Here is a 19054-nt window from a genome sequence, read left to right as displayed (position 1 = left end):
TCTAAACCATTAATCCAAGGCATTAATAAAGATCTTGAACAGCACCGAACCCAGGGCATTGTTTTGGACCTCTGCCTGCCTATCCATTATGGGATATATCCTTCCGCCGGGAGAAAACAAGGTCCTACTTGCACGATGCTGCTGATGACCATCGGGAGGATGTTGAGCGGGAAGCGGAGGATGTTGAAGAGGGCCAGCGAGACGAAGGCCTTCTGGGCGTCCAGCACGTTCTTCTCGGAGACTGAGACATAGACCGCAAACGTGGACAGCGCCACCTGGGAAAGAAGGGCCACACAAAGCACCCCGTGAGACAAGGAAATCCTTTCAACCTTGGAGCAAAAAGGAGGCCCCGACTTTTCTTAAGAGTGAAAAATAATGCCAAAAATGGGGGAGATGTGAGAAATATCAAAAAATTAATTACGTACTTTTAATTACAAAAACATGAGTCAAGCACTGAAAGGGTTAATTAAATGGATGTAATGACTCAGCAAAAGCTGCAGTTCAATATAAGCAGGTGTGCCTGTAGCTTAGCTTGCCTCAGTGTTAGTTTGCCTCAGTATGAGAGAAGCCTCAGTATGAGAAGGCCTCAGCATGAGAAGGCTCCAGTGTTAGTTTGCCTCAGTATGAGAGAAGCCTCAGTATGAGAAGGCTTCAGTATAAGAAGGCTCCAGTGTTAGTTTGCCTCAGTATAGGAGAAGCCTTGATATGAGAGGGCTTCAGTATGAGAAGGCTCCAGTGTTAGTTTGCCTCAGTATGAAAGAAGCCTCGGTATGAGAAGGCCTCAGTATGAGAAGGCTCCAGTGTTAGTTTGCCTCAGTATGAGAGAAGCCTCGGTATGAGATGGCTTCAGTATGAGAAGGCTCCAGTGTTAGTTTGCCTCAGTATGAAAGAAGCCTCGGTATGAGAAGGCCTCAGTATGAGAAGGCTCCAGTGTTAGTTTGCCTCAGTATGAAAGAAGCCTCGGTATGAGAAGGCCTCAGTATGAGAAGGCTCCAGTGTTAGTTTGCCTCAGTATGAAACAAGCCTCGGTATGAGAAGGCTTCAGTATGAGAAGGCTCCAGTGTTAGTTTGCCTCAGTATGAGAGAAGCCTCGGTATGAGAAGGCCTCAGTATGAGAAGGCTCCAGTGTTAGTTTGCCTCAGTATGAGAGAAGCCTCAGTATGAGAAGGCTTCAGTATAAGAAGGCTCCAGTGTTAGTTTGCCTCAGTATAGGAGAAGCCTTGATATGAGAGGGCTTCAGTATGAGAAGGCTCCAGTGTTAGTTTGCTTCAGTATGAAAGAAGCCTCGGTATGAGAAGGCCTCAGTATGAGAAGGCTCCAGTGTTAGTTTGCCTCAGTATGAGAGAAGCCTCGGTATGAGAAGGCTTCAGTTTGAGAAGGCTCCAGTGTTAGTTTGCCTCAGTATGAGAGAAGCCTCGGTATGAGAAGGCCTCAGTATGAGAAGGCTCCAGTGTTAGTTTGCCTCAGTATGAGAGAAGCCTCGGTATGAGAAGGCTTCAGTTTGAGAAGGCTCCAGTGTTAGTTTGCCTCAGTATGAGAGAAGCCTCGGTATGAGAAGGCTTCAGTATGAGAAGGCTCCAGTGTTAGTTTGCCTCAGTATGAGAGAAGCATCGGTATGAGAAGGCCTCAGTATGAGAAGGCTCCAGTGTTAGTTTGCCTCAGTATGAGAGAAGCCTCGGTATGAGATGGCTTCAGTTTGAGAAGGCTCCAGTGTTAGTTTGCCTCAGTATGAGAGAAGCCTCGGTATGAGAAGGCTTCAGTATGAGAAGGCTCCAGTGTTAGTTTGCCTCAGTATGAGAGAAGCCTCGGTATGAGAAGGCCTCAGTATGAGAAGGCTCCAGTGTTAGTTTGCCTCAGTATGAGAGAAGCCTCGGTATGAGAAGGCTTCAGTTTGAGAAGGCTCCAGTGTTAGTTTGCCTCAGTATGAGAGAAGCCTCGGTATGAGAAGGCTTCAGTATGAGAAGGCTCCAGTGTTAGTTTGCCTCAGTATGAGAGAAGCCTCAGTATGAAAAGGCCCCAGTGTTAGTTTGCCTCAGTATGAGAGAAGCCTCAGTATGAGAAGGCTTCAGTATGAGAAGGCTCCAGTGTTAGTTTGCCTCAGTATGAGAGAAGCCTCTGTTTGAGAAGGCCTCAGTATGAGAAAGCTCCAGTGTTAGTTTGCCTCAGTATTAGAGAAGCCTCAGTATGAGAAGGCTTCAGTATGAGAAGGCTCCAGTGTTAGTTTGCCTCAGTATGAGAGAAGCCTCAGTGTTAGTAGGACAGGAGGATAGAAGTGACAGCCCAACAGTATTGGAAAGGCCTTAGGAATGCAGATTTTGGGATATCTGGAATGAGATTTTTGGGAAATCTAGAATGAGACCTTTGGAACATTTAGAAGGAGATCTTTGGGCTATTTGGAAAGGGATAGCTGGCTATTATATGGCTGAAAAACGAGACAGCCTTTGGTCTTTATCAGGAGAGGCCATCTCTGCCAAACAAAGCCCTTCTAAAACCAAAAAAAGAGAGAAGAGACCCCTTTTCAAAGGGCTCCGGTGATTGTGTTACTCTATAGGACTTGTAACAAAGTGGGCCAGGCTTCCTGTGTGTGGAAAGAGACAAGATTGTGTCCTTCTGTGTCCTCAAAGCTGTGCAAATATTAGTTTTGTGTCACTGGAAGGAAGGAAGTCCCGCCTTCGGAAGGGCGAATGGTAGCCGGAATAAAAACAGTGCAGGGTTGTATCTGAGGTTATGGCTGGAAACAGGAGAGAAAACACGCTCTGGGAAGGTTCAAACAGGTAAAAAAAACATGACTTTTATTGTTGCAGGTAAGGCTTCTCAGTTTTAACAGCAAACCAGCCCTTTAAAAGAGTTTTGTACAATACATCTAACACAGAACATATAATATATGTATTATATGTTTCATACAATCTTTACTATATAAACAAGATCTGGACATTTTCTTTTTACGCTTCTGATGTCCTTCTGTTGATTCCTGTGTTGTTCCCTCTCTAGCCAGTCCATGGGGTTCCTCATAAACATCACTATCAACATATATTCTTTTCTTTATTAGAAACATGTACATTTTAGCGGTAATGACTGCAATTCAATCAACACATTATGCAAATAATAAAAGTTAAGGGTAGCAGTACCTACACTTGAAGAGGAGCATCAATCCACTTCTGTAGGAATTAAACCTCTTTGCGGGTTTTTAAACAGAGGCTGGATGATCATCTGTTGGAAGGGATTTGACTGTGTCTCCCTGCTTGGAAGAAGGGGTTGGACTGGATGCCCTCTGGGGGCCTCTTCCAGTGGAGCCTCCTTCTCTTAAGGCTTTGAAAAAGAGGCTGCATGGCCATCTTTTGGGAGGGCTTTGCCTGTCTTCCTTCCTGGCTGAAGGGGGTTGGAGTACATTCCCTTTGGAGGCACTTTCCAAGAGAGTCTCCTTTTCTGGAGGTTTTTAAATAGGCTAGATGACCATCAGTTAGGAGAGTTTTGACTGTACCTCCCTGCCCGGCTCAAAGGGGTTGGACTGGATGCCCTTTAGGAGCCTCTTCTAATGGAGCCTCCTTCTCTGAAGGCTTTTAAACAGACTGCATGGCCATCTGTTGGGAGGACCTTAGCTGTGCCTTCGTGACTATCTGAAAAGGGTTGGACTGGATGCCCTCTGGGGGCCTCTTCCAGTTGAGCCTCCTCTTCTAGAGGCTTATAAACAGAGGCTGCATGGCCATCTGTTGGGAGGGATTTGACTGTGCCTTCCTGCCCAGCTGAAGGGGTTAGGCTGGATGCCTTTTGGGGGCCTTTTCCAATAGAGTCTCCCTTTCTAGAGGCTTTTAAACAGAGGCAACATGGCCATCTGTTGGGCAGGCTTTGACTGTGCCTTCCTGCCCAGCTGAAAGGGGTTGGACTGGATGCCCCTCTGGGGGCCTCTTCACAGTGGAGCCTCCTCCTCTAGAGCATTTAATCAGAGGCTGCATAGCAGTCTGTTGGAAGGGATTGGACTGTGCCTTCCTGCTTCTTCCAATAGAGTCCCCTTCTCTAGAGGATTTTAAACAGAAGCTGCATGGCCATCTGTTGGGGGTACTCTGCCTGTGTCTTCCTTTCTGGTGGGAGAAGGTTGAACCGGATGCCCTCTGGGGGTCCCTTTTGACTCACCAGGAAAGGGGCGCAGACCCAGGTGAAGGTCCCGATGGCAGCCAGGTAGGCGGACTTCTTTAGCACCCGCAGCTCCTCTTTCCGGATGCCCAGCACCTTGTCCTTGAAGGCCAGCTCCCAGGCGTAGAGCTTGAGCACCTTGATCCCGTTGAGGATCTCGTTCATCAGCTTGATCCGGTTGTCCTTGCTCTTCATGTGCGCCACCTGCAAGGGATGCCGCCAAGAACCCCAGGTCACCTTTGGGATTAATACGCTTGGGGAAAAAACACATGAAAACTGGCCCTAAACTAGTGTCCTGCCTGTTATATACCTTCCAGATAATGTCACTGAAAACCCAACTATTTCATCCTTTACTTGTTTCTGGTCTCTTTCTTTCAAAAATACTTCTTTTGGGAGGGATTTAGGGGGAAATACGCATGAAAATACACTCTTTCAGCAGCATTTAACAGCATTTTGCCTGATATACCTTACAGATAATGTCACTGGAAGCTGTTTTGAGTCTCCTTTGTGGTGAAAAAAAGTAAATATTATTATTGCTTTTTATTATTCCTGTTGCTGCTATTATTATTATTATTATCATCATCATTATTAATGCTTATTTTTTTAGATGTCCCCAGTGGCACAGTGGGTTAAACCGCTGAGCTGCTAAACTTGTTGACAGGTTCAAATCCAAGGAGCAGCGTGAGCTCCCGCTGTTAGCCCCAGCTTCAGCCAACCTAGCAGTTTGGAAACATGCAAATGCAATCATGCCAGGCACATGACCTTGGAGGTGTATACGGACAACGCTGGCATGTTGGCTTAGAAATGGAGATGAGCACCAACCCCAAGAGTCGGACATGACTGGACTTAATGTCAGGCGAAAGCCTTTACCTATTTTGACTTTATGTCATCGCTTTCTTTACTAAAACAGGGCACAAAGCAGTGGTGAAAAGCAGATTTTTGTCAGACTCCAAATCCCATCACTCCTTCTTACTCCTGGTTTGGTGGGCTAAGGCTGATGGAAGCTGGAGTTCGAAATATCTAGATTCCGGACTGCAGAATCCAGATATTATCTAAACCGGACTCTGCGGAATTGCTGGGAGGAGTCTAACTCAATGCAGGTAATTTATCGCCCTGGGCCTTTCTATCACGGTTTTATGGACTTTTAACTCAGCTAAATGACATCCAACACTGATAGCAAACACAATTGTTTGCCTCATGGATTACAAAACAGCCATGAAGCAAAAGGCCACAAAATTGTAATCTGCATCACCTTTATTAGGTGCAATATACTGCATTTCTTTACTGGTTTGTTGGCGTCATTTCACAGCAGCAGCTAGAACAACAATAACAACAACAAATGAAGTAGGGATTTAGCAGCACTTCGTAGGGAGAAGCCTTCTCTCACCTGGTAGGTTTTTGTCTTCATGGCGATGACCGCATTCACTGGAACCAAGAGCAGCATGACCGCCACGCCGGCCAGCACCGAGGGGCCTAAATTCTAAGGAAAACACGTCATATCTCAATATATTATATTATATTATACAAAATAAAATAAAATATAAGTAGTAGTCCCTGAGTTAAAAATATCCGAGTTACAAGCGACACATAGTTAAGAACAGGGAGAGATAACAGGAAGTGAGAGGAATCTTGGTAAGGGAAATTCACTCTGGAAAGAGTTATTATCATGGGGAAAAGGAGTCTCCACTGAAGCTTTATCTCCAATGCTTGTTTCCAAATTTTCCAAAATCTCATTTTCACAGGGACATAAAGTGAGGTGAAATCTTCTGAAAAGGGGCACAGACAGCAAAGGAAATCCCATAGGGGTGTTCACCCTTCCTTATGCTATCTAAAGCTCTCTTGTTCATAAATTGGGGACTGCCTGTATAATATAGTATAGCATATTTTACCCATCCAGTCTCTCGGATATTTGGAAGTCATAACTCCATAATATAATATAATATATACTCATCCAGTCTCTGAAATTTTTGGAGACCATATCTCTATAATATAATATAATATAATATAATATAATATAATATAATATAATATAATATAATATAATGAGTATAATATAATTAATACAATATAATACAATATAAAATTACTATAATATAATCTATATAATAGATAATATTATATCCTGGTCCAGTCTCTGAAATTTTGGAGGCCATATCTCTATAATACAATACAATACAATACAATACAATACAATACAATACAATATACAGTTAATGTTATATAATATAATGAGTATAATATAATAAATATAATAAAATACAATATAGAATTACTATAATATAATATAATATAATATAATATAATCTATATAATAGATAATATTATATCCTGGTCCAGTCTCTGAAATTTTAGAGGCCATATCTCTATAATATAATATAATATAATATAATATAATATAATATAATATAATATAATATAATATAATATACAGTTAATGTTATATAATATAATAAGTAATTAATATAATATAATACAATATAAAATTACTATAATATAATATAATCTATATAATAGATAATATTATATCCTGGTCCAGTCCCTGAGATTTTTGGAGGTGCTGGTGACCTACCTGCCAGAGCAAGTAGAGGGCCAGGATGACCTGGAGGGGGGCGGACCAGACCATGTTGATGTATGTGGCCAAGTCCATGAAACGCTGGGCATCGACCGACATCAGGTTGACAATCTCCCCAACTGTGGAGCTCTTCCTAGCAGAGTGCGTGATAACCAGGGCCTGGAAGGAGAGGAAGGGAATGCAGAAAATGAGGTGTCTCCTTCTCTGGAGGCTTTGTAAGCAGAGGCTAGAAGGTCACCTGTTGGGAGAGACTGGGTTATGCTTTTCCTGCCTGAGAGAAGGAAGGGCTTGGACTAGGTGACCTTTAGAGGCCTCCTTCTCTGGAGGCTTTTAATCAGCATTTCCCATGCGACACACCTGTGGGCCACAGGTGACAAACCAATACATCCCGACACACAGTTTGGAAAGGGAGGGGCTACCTTGCGGTAAATGGCGCCGATGACAGCCGTCTTGAGTCGCATCCCAGTCACAAAACAGATGTGGAAGTACTGGTGGAGGACCAGGGTCTGGAGTCCGGCAGAGAGGAAGAGGAGGGCCGTGTAGAAGTAGCCCTGCCAGTTGGGGGCGCTCTGGTCACTGACAAAGATGATCAGGCGCCTGGAAGGGAAGCAGGGGAGCTCTCTCAACGAAAGGAAGGAGGAAAGAAGAAAGGAAGGGAGGAGAATCTGAGAAGGAAGGAAGGAGAAGGAAGGAATGGGCAAGGAAGACGGAAGGAAGGAAGGAAGGAAGGAAGGAAGGAAGGAAGGAAGGAAAGGAGAAAGGAGAAAAAAGGAAGCAGGGAAGGAAGGAAGGAAGGAAGGAAGGAGAATCAAAAAAGAAGGAAGGAAAGGAGGAATGAAAAAGAAGGGAGGGAGGGAGCTGAAGGAAAGAAGGAAGGAAGGAAAGGAAAGGAAAGGAGGAAGAAGAAAAAAGGAAGCAGGGAAGGAAGGAGGAGGAAGGAAGGGAGGGTGGGGAATCCAAAAAGAAGGAAGGAAAGGAGGAATGAAAAAGAAGGGAGGGAGGGAGCGGAAGGAAGGAAGGAAGGAAGGGAGCAAGGAAGGGGAAGGAAGAAGGAATGAAGAAAGGAAGGGAGGAGAATCTGAGAAGGATGGAAGAAGAAAGAAGGAAGGAGCAAGGAAGACGGAAGGAAGGAAAGGAGAAAGGAGAAAGAATGAAAGAAGCTGGGAAGGAAGAGGAAGGAAGGAAGGAAGGAAGGAAGGAAGGAGAAGGAGGAAGGAAAGGAGAAGGAAAGAAAGAAGGGGAAGGAAGGCAGGATAAAGAAGGAAGGAAGGAAGGAAGGAAGGAAGGAAGGAAGGAAGGGAGCAAGGAAGGGGAAGGAAGAAGGAACGAAGAAAGGAAGGGAGGAGAATCTGAGAAGGATGGAAGAAGAAAGAAGGAAGGAGCAAGGAAGACGGAAGGAAGGAAAGGAGAAAGGAGAAAGAATGAAAGAAGCTGGGAAGGAAGAGGAAGGAAGGAAGGAAGGAAGGAGAAGGAGGAAGGAAAGGAGAAGGAAAGAAAGAAGGGGAAGGAAGGCAGGATAAAGAAGGAAGGAAGGAAGGAAGGAAGGAAGGAAGGAAGGAAGGAAGGAAGGAAGGGAAAAAAAGAAGGATGGGATGCAGGGAGTGAAAGAGAACATATCCCTGACCTTGGGTCCTTCCCATGTTTCCCAAGAGCCAAGCTAATCTGAGATTACTCAGAAAACAGAACACGGTGGCCCTGAAAAGGCAGCCAAGTCATTCCCTTTCAAGTTTTTACAAGAGAAAAGCGCAACAACATGTATTTTATTTTCAATGGCACAAAAGGCTCCAGGCGGCCAAGCAGGCGGCTCGGATGCCCAGTTGCCAAGGAGTCGTATTGCAGACCAAGTGCTGGAAGAAAGGCTGTGCATGGTTTTAAAACAACCAGTTCCACTTGGAATTGTGCATTCTCCATAGAAAGAGACACAAGATTCCAGCAGTTTCTCCAATGTAAGCATTGACTCTACAGCAGCATTTCCCAAACTCTGGCCCTTCCAAGGGTTTTGGACTCCTGCTCCCAGAATCCTTAGCTAGCATTTGGTTGAGGATACTGGGAGCTGGAGTCCCAAATACTTGGAAGAAGGAGGAGGGGGAGAGGGGTGCTTACTTGAGGATTTCGGGTCCCGCGAACATCATGAGGTCGTGAATGGCCTTGAAAAGGAAGCTCATGAGGAAGTAGGGCCCAAAGGTCTTGTAGAGGACCTTGGAGAGCGAGGGTTTTGTCTCCCGCTGTGCCGGGAGAAGGATCAGGGCCTCCGCCTCCTCAGCCATCTCCTCTGCTCTGGTGACCCCCCCTTTGGGGGCCTTCTTGGCCGAGTACGTCATGGGTAGCCTGCGGAGAGGGAGGCCGCACCGTCAAAAGAAGCCCTACGTTCCTAGGGAGGTTTCTCAGCAGAGGCTGGAGGGGCATTTGTTGGGAGGGATCAGATGGTGCCTTCCTGCATGGTGGGGGGAGAGGTGGACTGGATGGCTCTTGGGTGTCCCTTTCCAACTCAATGAGAATAATAATAATAATAATAATAATAATAATAATAATATAGTAATTCTATCTTCCTTTATGGCAGAAGGGGCTGGACGGCCTTGGGGGCCCCCTTCCAACTATGATAATAGTAGTAGTAGTAGTAATATAGTAATTCTATTTTCATTTATAGCAGAAGGGCGCTGGACTGGATTGCCCTTGGGGTTCCCTTCCATCTCTGTGAGTGGAATAATAATAATAATAATAATAATAATAATAATAATAATAATGTAATTATATCTTCCTTTATGACAGAAGAGGGTTGGATTGGATGGTCTTTGGGGTACCCTTCCACTGATGAGAACAACAACAACAACAATAATAATAATAAAAGTAAGTCATTCAATCTTCCTTTATGGCAGAAGGGTGCTGAACTGGATGGCCCTTGGGGTCCCCCCTCCAACTCAATGATAATAATAATAATAATAATAATAATAATACCTCCTACTCTTGGCGTACTCCTTGGCCCAATTCTTGACCAAACCGGGCACCACTTCTTCAGACTTGTCCTCCTTGTTCAGGGACCACAGGTCCTGGTCTTCTAAGGGCCGCCGATAGCCCTGGACCATCAAGCTGTGTGGCGGGAGGAAGAGGAAAAGGAAAAGGCTGGGTAAAATGGGGAAAAGGCAAGTCTGGGGAGAGAAGATCTCTTTGCCAAGCTTTATGACCAAATCCCCATTCCCCTTCTTACCTGGTGATCCACCAGAAGGTGATCTTGGACAGGAAAGAGGCACTGGACTCCGGACAGGGATTCTGAGGGGAAACAAATGAGTCAATTACAAGGGAAACCCCAGGGGGAAAAAAGGCTTTATATATCAATGGGAAACCAGCTGGAACTTGTCATGGATTTTTCAAGCTTGAGTGAGAGACAGAAATATCAATAAAATAAATAACATTCTGGCACCATACTCTTTACTTTTGGGTCTTGTTTAGGAGAGGAAAGTGAATTGCAATATAATAATAATATGATATTATAATTATATATTTATATTACATGTATTATTACTAATATTACGATATAGTGGTATGGTGCAATATAGCAATGTTTAATGCTGATATTGCACTATGCTCATAATATAATATATTGTATGTAATATATACCTTGTAAGCTGCTCTGAATCCCCTTCGGGGTGAGAAGGGCGGCATAAAAATGTTAATAAATAAATAAATAAATATTATATGATTATTATTATTAGAATTTTTATATAGGGCTTCTTCTGGTACCACACTCTTTATATCTGATTATTATTCATATATTAAATTATATAGGGCTCCTTCTAGTACCACACTCTTTACCTCTGGGTCTTGTTTAGGAGAGGAAAGTGGGATGATATTATTATTATTATTATTATTATTATTATTAAAATATATTATATGGGGCTCCTTCTGGTTCTACACTCTTTACCTTTCAGTCTCAGTTAGAAGAGAAAAGTAAGACATTATTATTATTATTGATGCCCTAATTTCCCCCGGGAGTGAGTTCCACAGGTGAGGGGCCACCACTGAGAAGGCCCTGCTCCTCGTCCCCACCAGCCTCACTTGTGATAGTGGTGGGGTCGAAAGCAGGGCCTCCCCAGATGATCACAAATTCCGGGGTGGGACGTAGAGGGAGATACGTTCGGACAGATACACTGGACTGGAACCGTAAAGGGTTTTGTAGGTCAACACCAGCACCTTGAATTGTGCTCCGAACTGAACCGGCAGCCAGTGGAGCTGACACAACAGGGGGGTGGTGTGCTCCCTGTATGTCGCTCCGGTGAGCAATCTGGCTGCCGCTCGCTGGACCAGTTGAAGTTTCCGAACAGTCTTCAAGGGCAACCCCATGTAGAGTGCATTGCAGTAGTCTATTCGGGATGTAACAAGAGCGTGGGCCACTGTGGCCAGATCAGACTTCCCAAGGTACGGGCGCAACTGGTGCACAAGTTTTAGTTGCGCAAAAGCTCTCCCGGCCACCGCTGAGACCTGGGGTTCCAAGCTCAGCGATGAGTCCAGGATCACTCCCAAGCTGCGAACCTGAGTCTTCAGGAGGAGTGTAACCCCATCCAGCACAGGCTGTAACCCTATTCCCTGTTCGGCCTTACGACTGACCAGTAGGACCTCTGTCTTGTCTGGATTCAGTTTCAATTTGTTATTATTATTCTATATCATTTTCCCACTTGAAAGGTATTATTATTATCATTCTTATATATAATTATATCTCACTTGCAAAGTATTATTGTTATTATTATTATCATGGCTGTTATTATTATTACTTCCTACTTGCAGCTCCACCACCTCCTCCTCCTATTTTTCTTCTTCTATGCAATCCCACTTGTTATTATTATTATTATTGTTGTTGTTGTTATTATTACTATTATCATTATGATGTATAATAATATCCCACTTGTAAGGTATAATTGGTATCTTATAATAACAACAACAACGACAGCAACAATAATACCCTGTCATAGAATTTAGAAATATGTATTGTCGAAGGCTTTCATGGCTGGAATCACTCAGTTCTTGTGGGTTTTTTCGGGCTATATGGCCATGTTCTAGAGGCATTTCTCCTGACGTTTGCTTGCCATAGATGCAGGCGAAACGTCAGGAGAAACGCCTCTAGAACATGACCATATAGCCCGAAAAAAACCCACAAGAACTGAATTTAGAAATAGCTCTAGGCCTCGGAAAAAGGCAAAGAGACCAAAAGAATGCAAATGCAGCACAAATGAGAGTCCCAAGGCAAAGGATTTCTGATTTCAGGGCTGATGAATTGGGGACCGGAGGCGAAAGGGATAGAAGGGCAGCATTCCTCTGTGAGGCGGGGCAATGCGCTTCTAGGTCTTCCTCTTCTTGGAAAGGAATAGCATGACGAAGGAAGGAATGGATTGCTTTCCTTTTCTGGGCGGCTCGGGAGACGCTGCTGCCAAGGAAAACGCAGCTGAGAGGGTGAGGAGAAGGGCAGCCTTTTAGGGCACTTCCCTGGCTTGGCCAACTTCAGCCCCAAGCCCTGCATTCACTCCCTCCTTGGCCTTTCCTTCCTTCCTTCCTTCCTTCCTTCCTTCCTTTTCTTTTTGGGGAACTTCACATTAAGAGCAAAAATGTGACACAATAAGAAGTATATGCGTCAAGGTATAAACAAGTAGTTTGCAATGCAGGTTTGTCTCCTTATGCATTACAGCAAGACGAGGGAAATACAGCCCCACAAGATATTGTAGGGCTGTATTTCCCTCTTCTGCAGACCCAATTCTTTTCTAAAAGAAGAAGAAGAAAAACAAAAGGAGGGTGAACTCTTCATCTTCCAAATAGGCTTCCTGGTTATTGTGAAAGATGACCAATTTCTTAAAACCTAGTCCATAAACCATGATTTGTTGAGGAAGAGAGGAGGAGGAGAAGAGGGAGAAAAAGGAGAAGAAGGAGGAGGAGGAGAAAGAGGAAAAGAAGGAGAAGAAAAGGAGGAGGAGAAGGAAAAGGAGAGGATGAAAAAGGAGAAGAAGAACAAGAAGGAGGAGGGGGAAGAGGAAGGAGAAGAAAAGGAGGAGGAGGAGGAAGAGAGGACAAAAAAGGAGGGGGGAAAGGAAGAAGGAGAAGAAGGAGAAAGAGGAGAAGGGAAAAAGGAGAAGAAAAGAAGGAGATAGAGTAAGATGGAGAGAACGAAAAAGGAGAAGAATAACAATAAGGTGGGGTAGAGGAAGAAGGAGAAGGAGAAAGAGAAGAAGGAAAAGAATGAGAAGAAAAGGAGGAGAAGGAAGAGGAGAGGACTAAAAAGGAGAAGAAGAACAAGGAGGAGGAGGAGGGAAGGAGAAGAAGGAGAAGAAGGAGAAAGAGGAAAAGAAGGAGAAGAAAAGGAGGAGAAGAGGAAAGATGAAAAAGGAGAAGAAGAACAAGGAGGAGGAGAAGGAGGGAAGGAGAAGAAGGAGAAAGAGAAGAAGGAGAAAGAGGAGAAGAACAAGAAAGAGGAGAAGAACAAGAAAGAGGAGGAAAAGAAAAAGTTGAACAACAAGGAGGAGGAGAGGGAGAAAAAGGAGAAGGAGGAGAACAGGGAGAAAAATGAGAAGGAGGAGGAGAAAGAGGAAAAGAAGAAGAAGAAAAAGAGAAGAAGGAAGAGGAGGAGACAAAAAAGGAGATGAAGAATGAGGAGGAGGAGGAGGAGGAGGGTAATGGGAAGAAGGAGAAGAATGAAAAAGTGTAGAAGGAAAAGAACAAGGATGAGGAGGAAAAGAGAGGAGCCCCCGGTGGCTCAATGGGTTAAACCCTTGTGCCAGCAGGTCGCAGGTTCAGATCTGGGGAGAAGCGGATGAGCTCCCTCTATCAGCTCCAGCTCCTCATACGGGGACATGACAGAAGCCTCCCACAAGGATGATAAAAACATCAAAATCATCTAGGTGTCTCCTGGGCAACATCTGCAGACGGCCAATTCCCTTTCACCAGAAGCAACTTGCAGTTTCTCAAGTCACTCCTGACACAACAACAAAAAAAAAAGAGGAAAAGAAAAAGAAGAACAAGAAGGAGGAGGAGGCGTTGTTGTTGTTGTTGGCTTCTGCGTGTCCAATGGCCACACAATACAAATTGACCACTGTGTAAGACCTCTGGCCTTCTCCTGGATTCCTTATGGACTTTTGCCTTTTGCTTGAACCCAAGAACCCCACATTTATTTTGGGACACCCTGCTGAGATGGATTGGTCCTCCAGCCCTTCTCTGTCACAGCAACTTCAGAATGGATCTAGGAGTCTTAGCAAACTACAAAAACGTCAACAGTGTGATGCAGCAGCAAAAAAGGCCAATGTGATCTTTTACTGTATCCATAGGAATACATTGTCCAGACCGAGGATAACACTGTATATGGGATCTGAATGAGAGACATGTTTACATCTTTGAAAGGAAGACCCATTCAGGAGGAAGGGCCCATCTTGTTTCCTGCTGCTCCTGAGACTGGGACACAATTGAACCATTTGTTCAAACTGCAGGAAAAGAGAGTCCACCTAAACTTCAGGAAAAACTTTCTGGTGGTAAAGGGCTATCAAAATGGGATACAAAGCCCAATCAAGTTTCCATCTCTGCAGGTTTGTCAACAGAGGCTGGATGGCCATCTGTCAGGAGTGATTAGACAGTGTCTTCCTTTATGGTAGAAGCAGGATAAATTGGATGGCACTTGGGGTTTCCTTCCAACTATATTATATAACTATGATCCTTCACTGGAGGTGTTGAAGCACAGACTGGATGGCCATCTGCTGGGAGGGCTTGAATGGTGTCTGCCTCCCTGACAGAAGATAGACTGGATGGCCTTTGGGGATCCCTTACAACTCTAGGATTCTACAATTCTATGATATGGGTGGACTGGGTGGTCTTTGGTTCTATGATCATCAAAGACATAGAAAAAGGAGCGAAAAGAACACAAAAGAGAGTGAGCGAGAATTAACACTTCCTGCCCAGAATAGTCTTCTGAGGCTGTCAATCATTCTCGCTTCCTCCCAGACAGACAGGAAACTCTGTTTGGTCGATGGGTCTCCCACTGGGCTCAAAACACAAGCTAATCTGGAGTCATTGGCCCCATGCTGCTTTGCATTACGGCAGCCATGAAAACAACACAAACAGCAGCAGTGGTGGAAAGACAGCCACTGAAACAAAACCAGGCAGCCAAGCAATTTAAGGAGGACACACCACAATCACATCTTGCATTATTATATTGAGTCCACAATGGAACAAATCCAGAAGGTGGATTTCTTCTTTGGCATCTGTTGTCATTCCTCTGCCCGCAGCTTCTGTTACGCATTGTGTAATAAGCCGTCTGATGCTTTCTGTATTTTAGCTTTCCTTCATTATTTATTTATAGTATTTATATTCTGCCCCTCTCACCCCGCAGGGGACTCAGGGCAGATTACAATGTACATATACATGGCAAACATTCAATGCCATAGACACACAACACATATAGACAGACAGTCAGAGGCTATTTAACATTCCAACTTTTTCTGGCCACCAGGGGAGCTGTCGCTTCACCGTCCATCCGCGACACTGATGAAGAACTTCCTCATTCCCTGCATGCTTGCTGGAGATTTTTATGGCCTCGTAAATTAATTAAATTAGCCTCCCCACATAAGTGGTACCTAAATTTCCTACTTGACAGGTGCGACTGTCTTTCGGGTTGCAAAGGTCGACAACAAACTACACAAATTGGTCAGAAGCTCACTCCAACCCGGGCTGGCTTTGAACTCATGACCTTTCGGTCAGTAGTGATCTTAATGCAGCTGACTCCCAGCCAGATGCGCCACAGTCATCAGCTCGTTTTCCATTGGAACATGCGTCCAAAAAAAATGATGCACAGTTTTGATTCCATTTTGTGTAGTCAGATATTCCTATACTGCTTCCTTGCCTATTTTGTGCTGCATTTCCCCTACTGAATCCGAAACTCCATAATCTGGCTTTAGGAAACTTGAATCCATTTGGAGTAGCCAGATAGTATTGTACTGCCTCTTTACCTATTTTGTGTTGCATTTCCCCACCTCCATTATCTGGCTTTAAGAGACTTGAATCCTTTTGGATTAGCCAGATATTCCCCTGTGCTGCATTTCCCCCATCTGCATCCTCTCCCTGAAGAGACCTGAATTGTTGCACTGCTTTATCCGAAGGCATACCAGAAGCAGAGGTGATGAGCAGTGCACCAATAAGACCGCAAAACATTCCTCTTGTTTAATTCAAAACATACATTTTGATTCTTGGTCTGTTGCTCTTTAACACAGACACAAGAGTTTCCAGGCTGCACTATTTTTGGAAACAGAGAAAAAGGAACAAAATGATCTTATATATATATAAAAAAGGAATGGACACAACACCAGCATTTCATTCACCGATGTTATTGCCTTCTGGAAAATCTAACGAGGGCTTTCAAGGAGAAAACCTGTCTTAAGGAGCTAGTAAAACATGGTGCAATTGTTATGAGAAGCAATTGAGCACACCGTGTTTTGGGACAATTTTGGTTACACAATGGCGGCCTGTTACTTACCGGGTCGTGGACAGTCTCCGAAAACAAAGGTGGCCGTTCAGGGAAACAGGACAAGACTAGCTCTGTCAGCACCATGGCGAAGTAGAGGAAGAAGGTGACGCAGCGAAAGATGTCAAGGTCTTCCACCTGTGGAGGAGAAAACACTCAGGGTCGGCACAGCAAATAACAACACCGCCACCACTATGTAAGAAAATTTGGGGGGGGGGGGGGGAAATCTGTTCCTGCTTTGAAAGTGTTATTTCCTGTTCAATTGGGCAGTCCTTACTTTGAAAGTAGTTGTTATACTCCAAAAACCTCATTTTTGTGGCTAATCTGGGCATCGCCATGGACCTAAGCTAATAATAATAATAATAATAAAGCACAAGCCAGTCAAGGTGGTCCCAATGGTGATCGGCACACTGAGTGCAGTGCCTAAAGACCTTGGCCTGCACTTAAACACAATCGGCGCTGACAAAATTACCATTTGCTAGCTGGAAAACGCCACCCTACTGGGATCTGCATGCATTACTTGTCGATACATCACACTGTCCTAGACACTTGGGAAGCATCCGATGTGTGATCCAATACAACAGCCAACAAAGTGATCTTGTCTGCTGTGGACTCATCTCGTTGTGTTTCTAATAATGATGATGATGATGATGATGATGATGCTTTATCATTTATGGTACTTGTTGCAGAAACATGGCAAAGAGCAAGTGGGAGGCCCAAGAGAACCTCTTAAATCTGGGGGTTGTTGTTGTTGTTCATTCGTTCAGTCGTCTCCGACTCTTCGTGACCTCATGGACCAGCCTACGCCAGAGCTCCCTGTCGGCCGTTACCACCCCCAGCTCCCTCAAGGTCAGTCCTGTCGCTTCAAGGATGCCATCCATCCATCTTGCCCTTGGTCGGCCCCTCTTCCTTTTGCCTTCCACTTTCCCCAGCATAATTGTCTTCTCTAGGCTTTCCTGTCTCCTCATGATGTGGCCAAAGTACTTCAACTTTGTCTCTAGTATCTTTCCCTCCAGTGAGCAGTCGGGCTTTATTTCCTGGAGGATGGACTGGTTGGATCTTCTCGCAGTCCAAGGCACTCTCAGAACTTTCCTCCAACACCACAGCTCAAAAGCATCGATCTTCCTTCGCTCAGCCTTCCCTAAGGTCCAGCTCTCACATCCGTAGGTGACTACAGGGAATACTATGGCTTTGACTAGGCGGATCTTTGTTGCCAGTCTGATGTCTCTACTCTTCACTATTTTATCGAGACTGGACATTGCTCTCCTCCCAAAAGTAAGCGTCTTCTGATTTCCTGGCCACAGTCTGCATCTGCAGTAATCTTTGCACCTAGAAATACAAAGTCTGTCACAGCCTCCACGGTTTCTCCCTCTATTTTCCAGTTGTCAATCATTCTTGTTGCCATAATCTTGGTTTTTGTGACGTTTAGCTGCAACCCGGCTTTTGCGCTTTCTTCTTTCACCTTGATTAGAAGGCTCCTCAGCTCCTCCTCGCTTTCGGCCATCAGAGTGGTGTCATCTGCATATCTGAGGTTGTTAATGTTTCTTCCAGCAATTTTCACCCCAGCTTTGCATTCATCCAGCCCCGCACATCGCATGATGTGTTCTGCATACAAGTTAAAAAGGTTGGGTGAGAGGATGCAGCCTTGCCGTACGCCTTTCCCAATCTTGAACCAGTCTGTTGTTCCGTGGTCAGTTCTGACTGTTGCTACTTGGTCCTTGTACAGATTCCTCAGGAGAGAGACAAGGTGGCTTGGGATGCCCATCCCACCAAGAACTTGCCACAATTTATTATGATCCACACAGTCAAAGGCTTTAGAATAGTCAATGAAGCAGAAGTAGATGTTTTTCTGAAACTCCCTGCCTTTCTCCATTATCCAGCAGATATTGGCAATCTGGTCTCTCGTTCCTCTGCCTTTTCTAAACCCAGCTTGAACATCTGGCAACTCTCGCTCCATGTATTGCTGGAGTCTTCCTTGCAGGATCTTGAGCATTACCTTACTGGCATGAGAAATAAGGGCCACTGTACGGAAGTTTGAGCAGTCTTTCGCATTTCCCTTTTTTGGTATGGGGATATAAGTTGATTTTTTCCAGTCTGATGGCCATTCTTGTGTTTTCCATATTTGCTGGCATATGGCATGCATCACCTTGACAGCATCCTCTTTTAAGATCTTAAACAGTTCAGCTGGGATCCCGTCGTCTCCTGCTGCTTTGTTGTTAGCTATGCTTCTAAGGCCCATTCAACCTCACTCCTCAGGATGTCTGGTTCTAATTCATCCACCACACCGTCAAAGCTATCCTCGATATTGTTATCCTTCCTATACAGATCTTCTGTATAGTCTCGCCACCTTCTCTTGATCTCTTCAGCTTCTGTTAGGTCCCTGCCATCTTTGTTTCTTATCATACCAATTTTTGCCTGAAATTTACCTCCAATGTTTCTAATTTTCTGGAAGAGGTCTCTTGTCCTTCCTATTCTGTTGTCTTCTTCCACTTCCATGCATTGCTTATTTAAAAATAGTTCCTTATCTCTTCTGGCTAACCTCTGGAATTGCGCATTTAACTGGGCATATCTCCCCTTTTCACTGTTTCCTTTTGCTTTCCTCCTTTCTTGGGCTACTTCCAGTGTCTCAGCAGACAACCATTTTGCCTTCTTGGTTTTCTTTTTCTTTGGAACGTACTTTGTTGCCGCCTCCTGAACAATGTCGCGGACTTCTGTCCATAGTTCTTCTGGGACTCTGTTTACTAAATCTAGTCCTTCAAATCTGTTCTTCACTTCCACTGTATATTCGCTAGGAATGTTAGTGAGATCATATCTAACTGGTCTGTGTATTTTCCCTGATCTCTTTAGTTTTATCTGGGGGTAGGACC

The 19054-nt window shown here is 44.5% G+C and overlaps 1 protein-coding gene across 1 annotated transcript in view; it reads right to left on the bottom strand.

Moving 5' to 3' along the window:
• LOC137097870 (multidrug resistance-associated protein 1-like) overlaps window positions 1-19054 on the bottom strand; it is a 74557-nt gene that overhangs the window by 33030 nt on the left and 22473 nt on the right. The window contains exons 5-13 of the mRNA XM_067473164.1: window positions 16200-16325; window positions 9909-9970; window positions 9659-9790; window positions 8807-9031; window positions 7123-7300; window positions 6701-6862; window positions 5519-5611; window positions 4132-4335; window positions 129-275 (exon numbers count right to left, since the gene is read on the bottom strand). Of these exons, the coding sequence (XP_067329265.1) occupies window positions 129-275; window positions 4132-4335; window positions 5519-5611; window positions 6701-6862; window positions 7123-7300; window positions 8807-9031; window positions 9659-9790; window positions 9909-9970; window positions 16200-16325 (1329 nt within the window). The remainder of the gene's footprint in view (window positions 1-128; window positions 276-4131; window positions 4336-5518; window positions 5612-6700; window positions 6863-7122; window positions 7301-8806; window positions 9032-9658; window positions 9791-9908; window positions 9971-16199; window positions 16326-19054) is intronic.

The sequence above is a fragment of the Anolis sagrei genome, chromosome X (genome assembly GCF_037176765.1).
Source record: "Anolis sagrei isolate rAnoSag1 chromosome X, rAnoSag1.mat, whole genome shotgun sequence".
Lineage (NCBI taxonomy): Eukaryota > Metazoa > Chordata > Lepidosauria > Squamata > Dactyloidae > Anolis > Anolis sagrei.
This window is presented reverse-complemented; position numbering and strand designations above follow the sequence as displayed.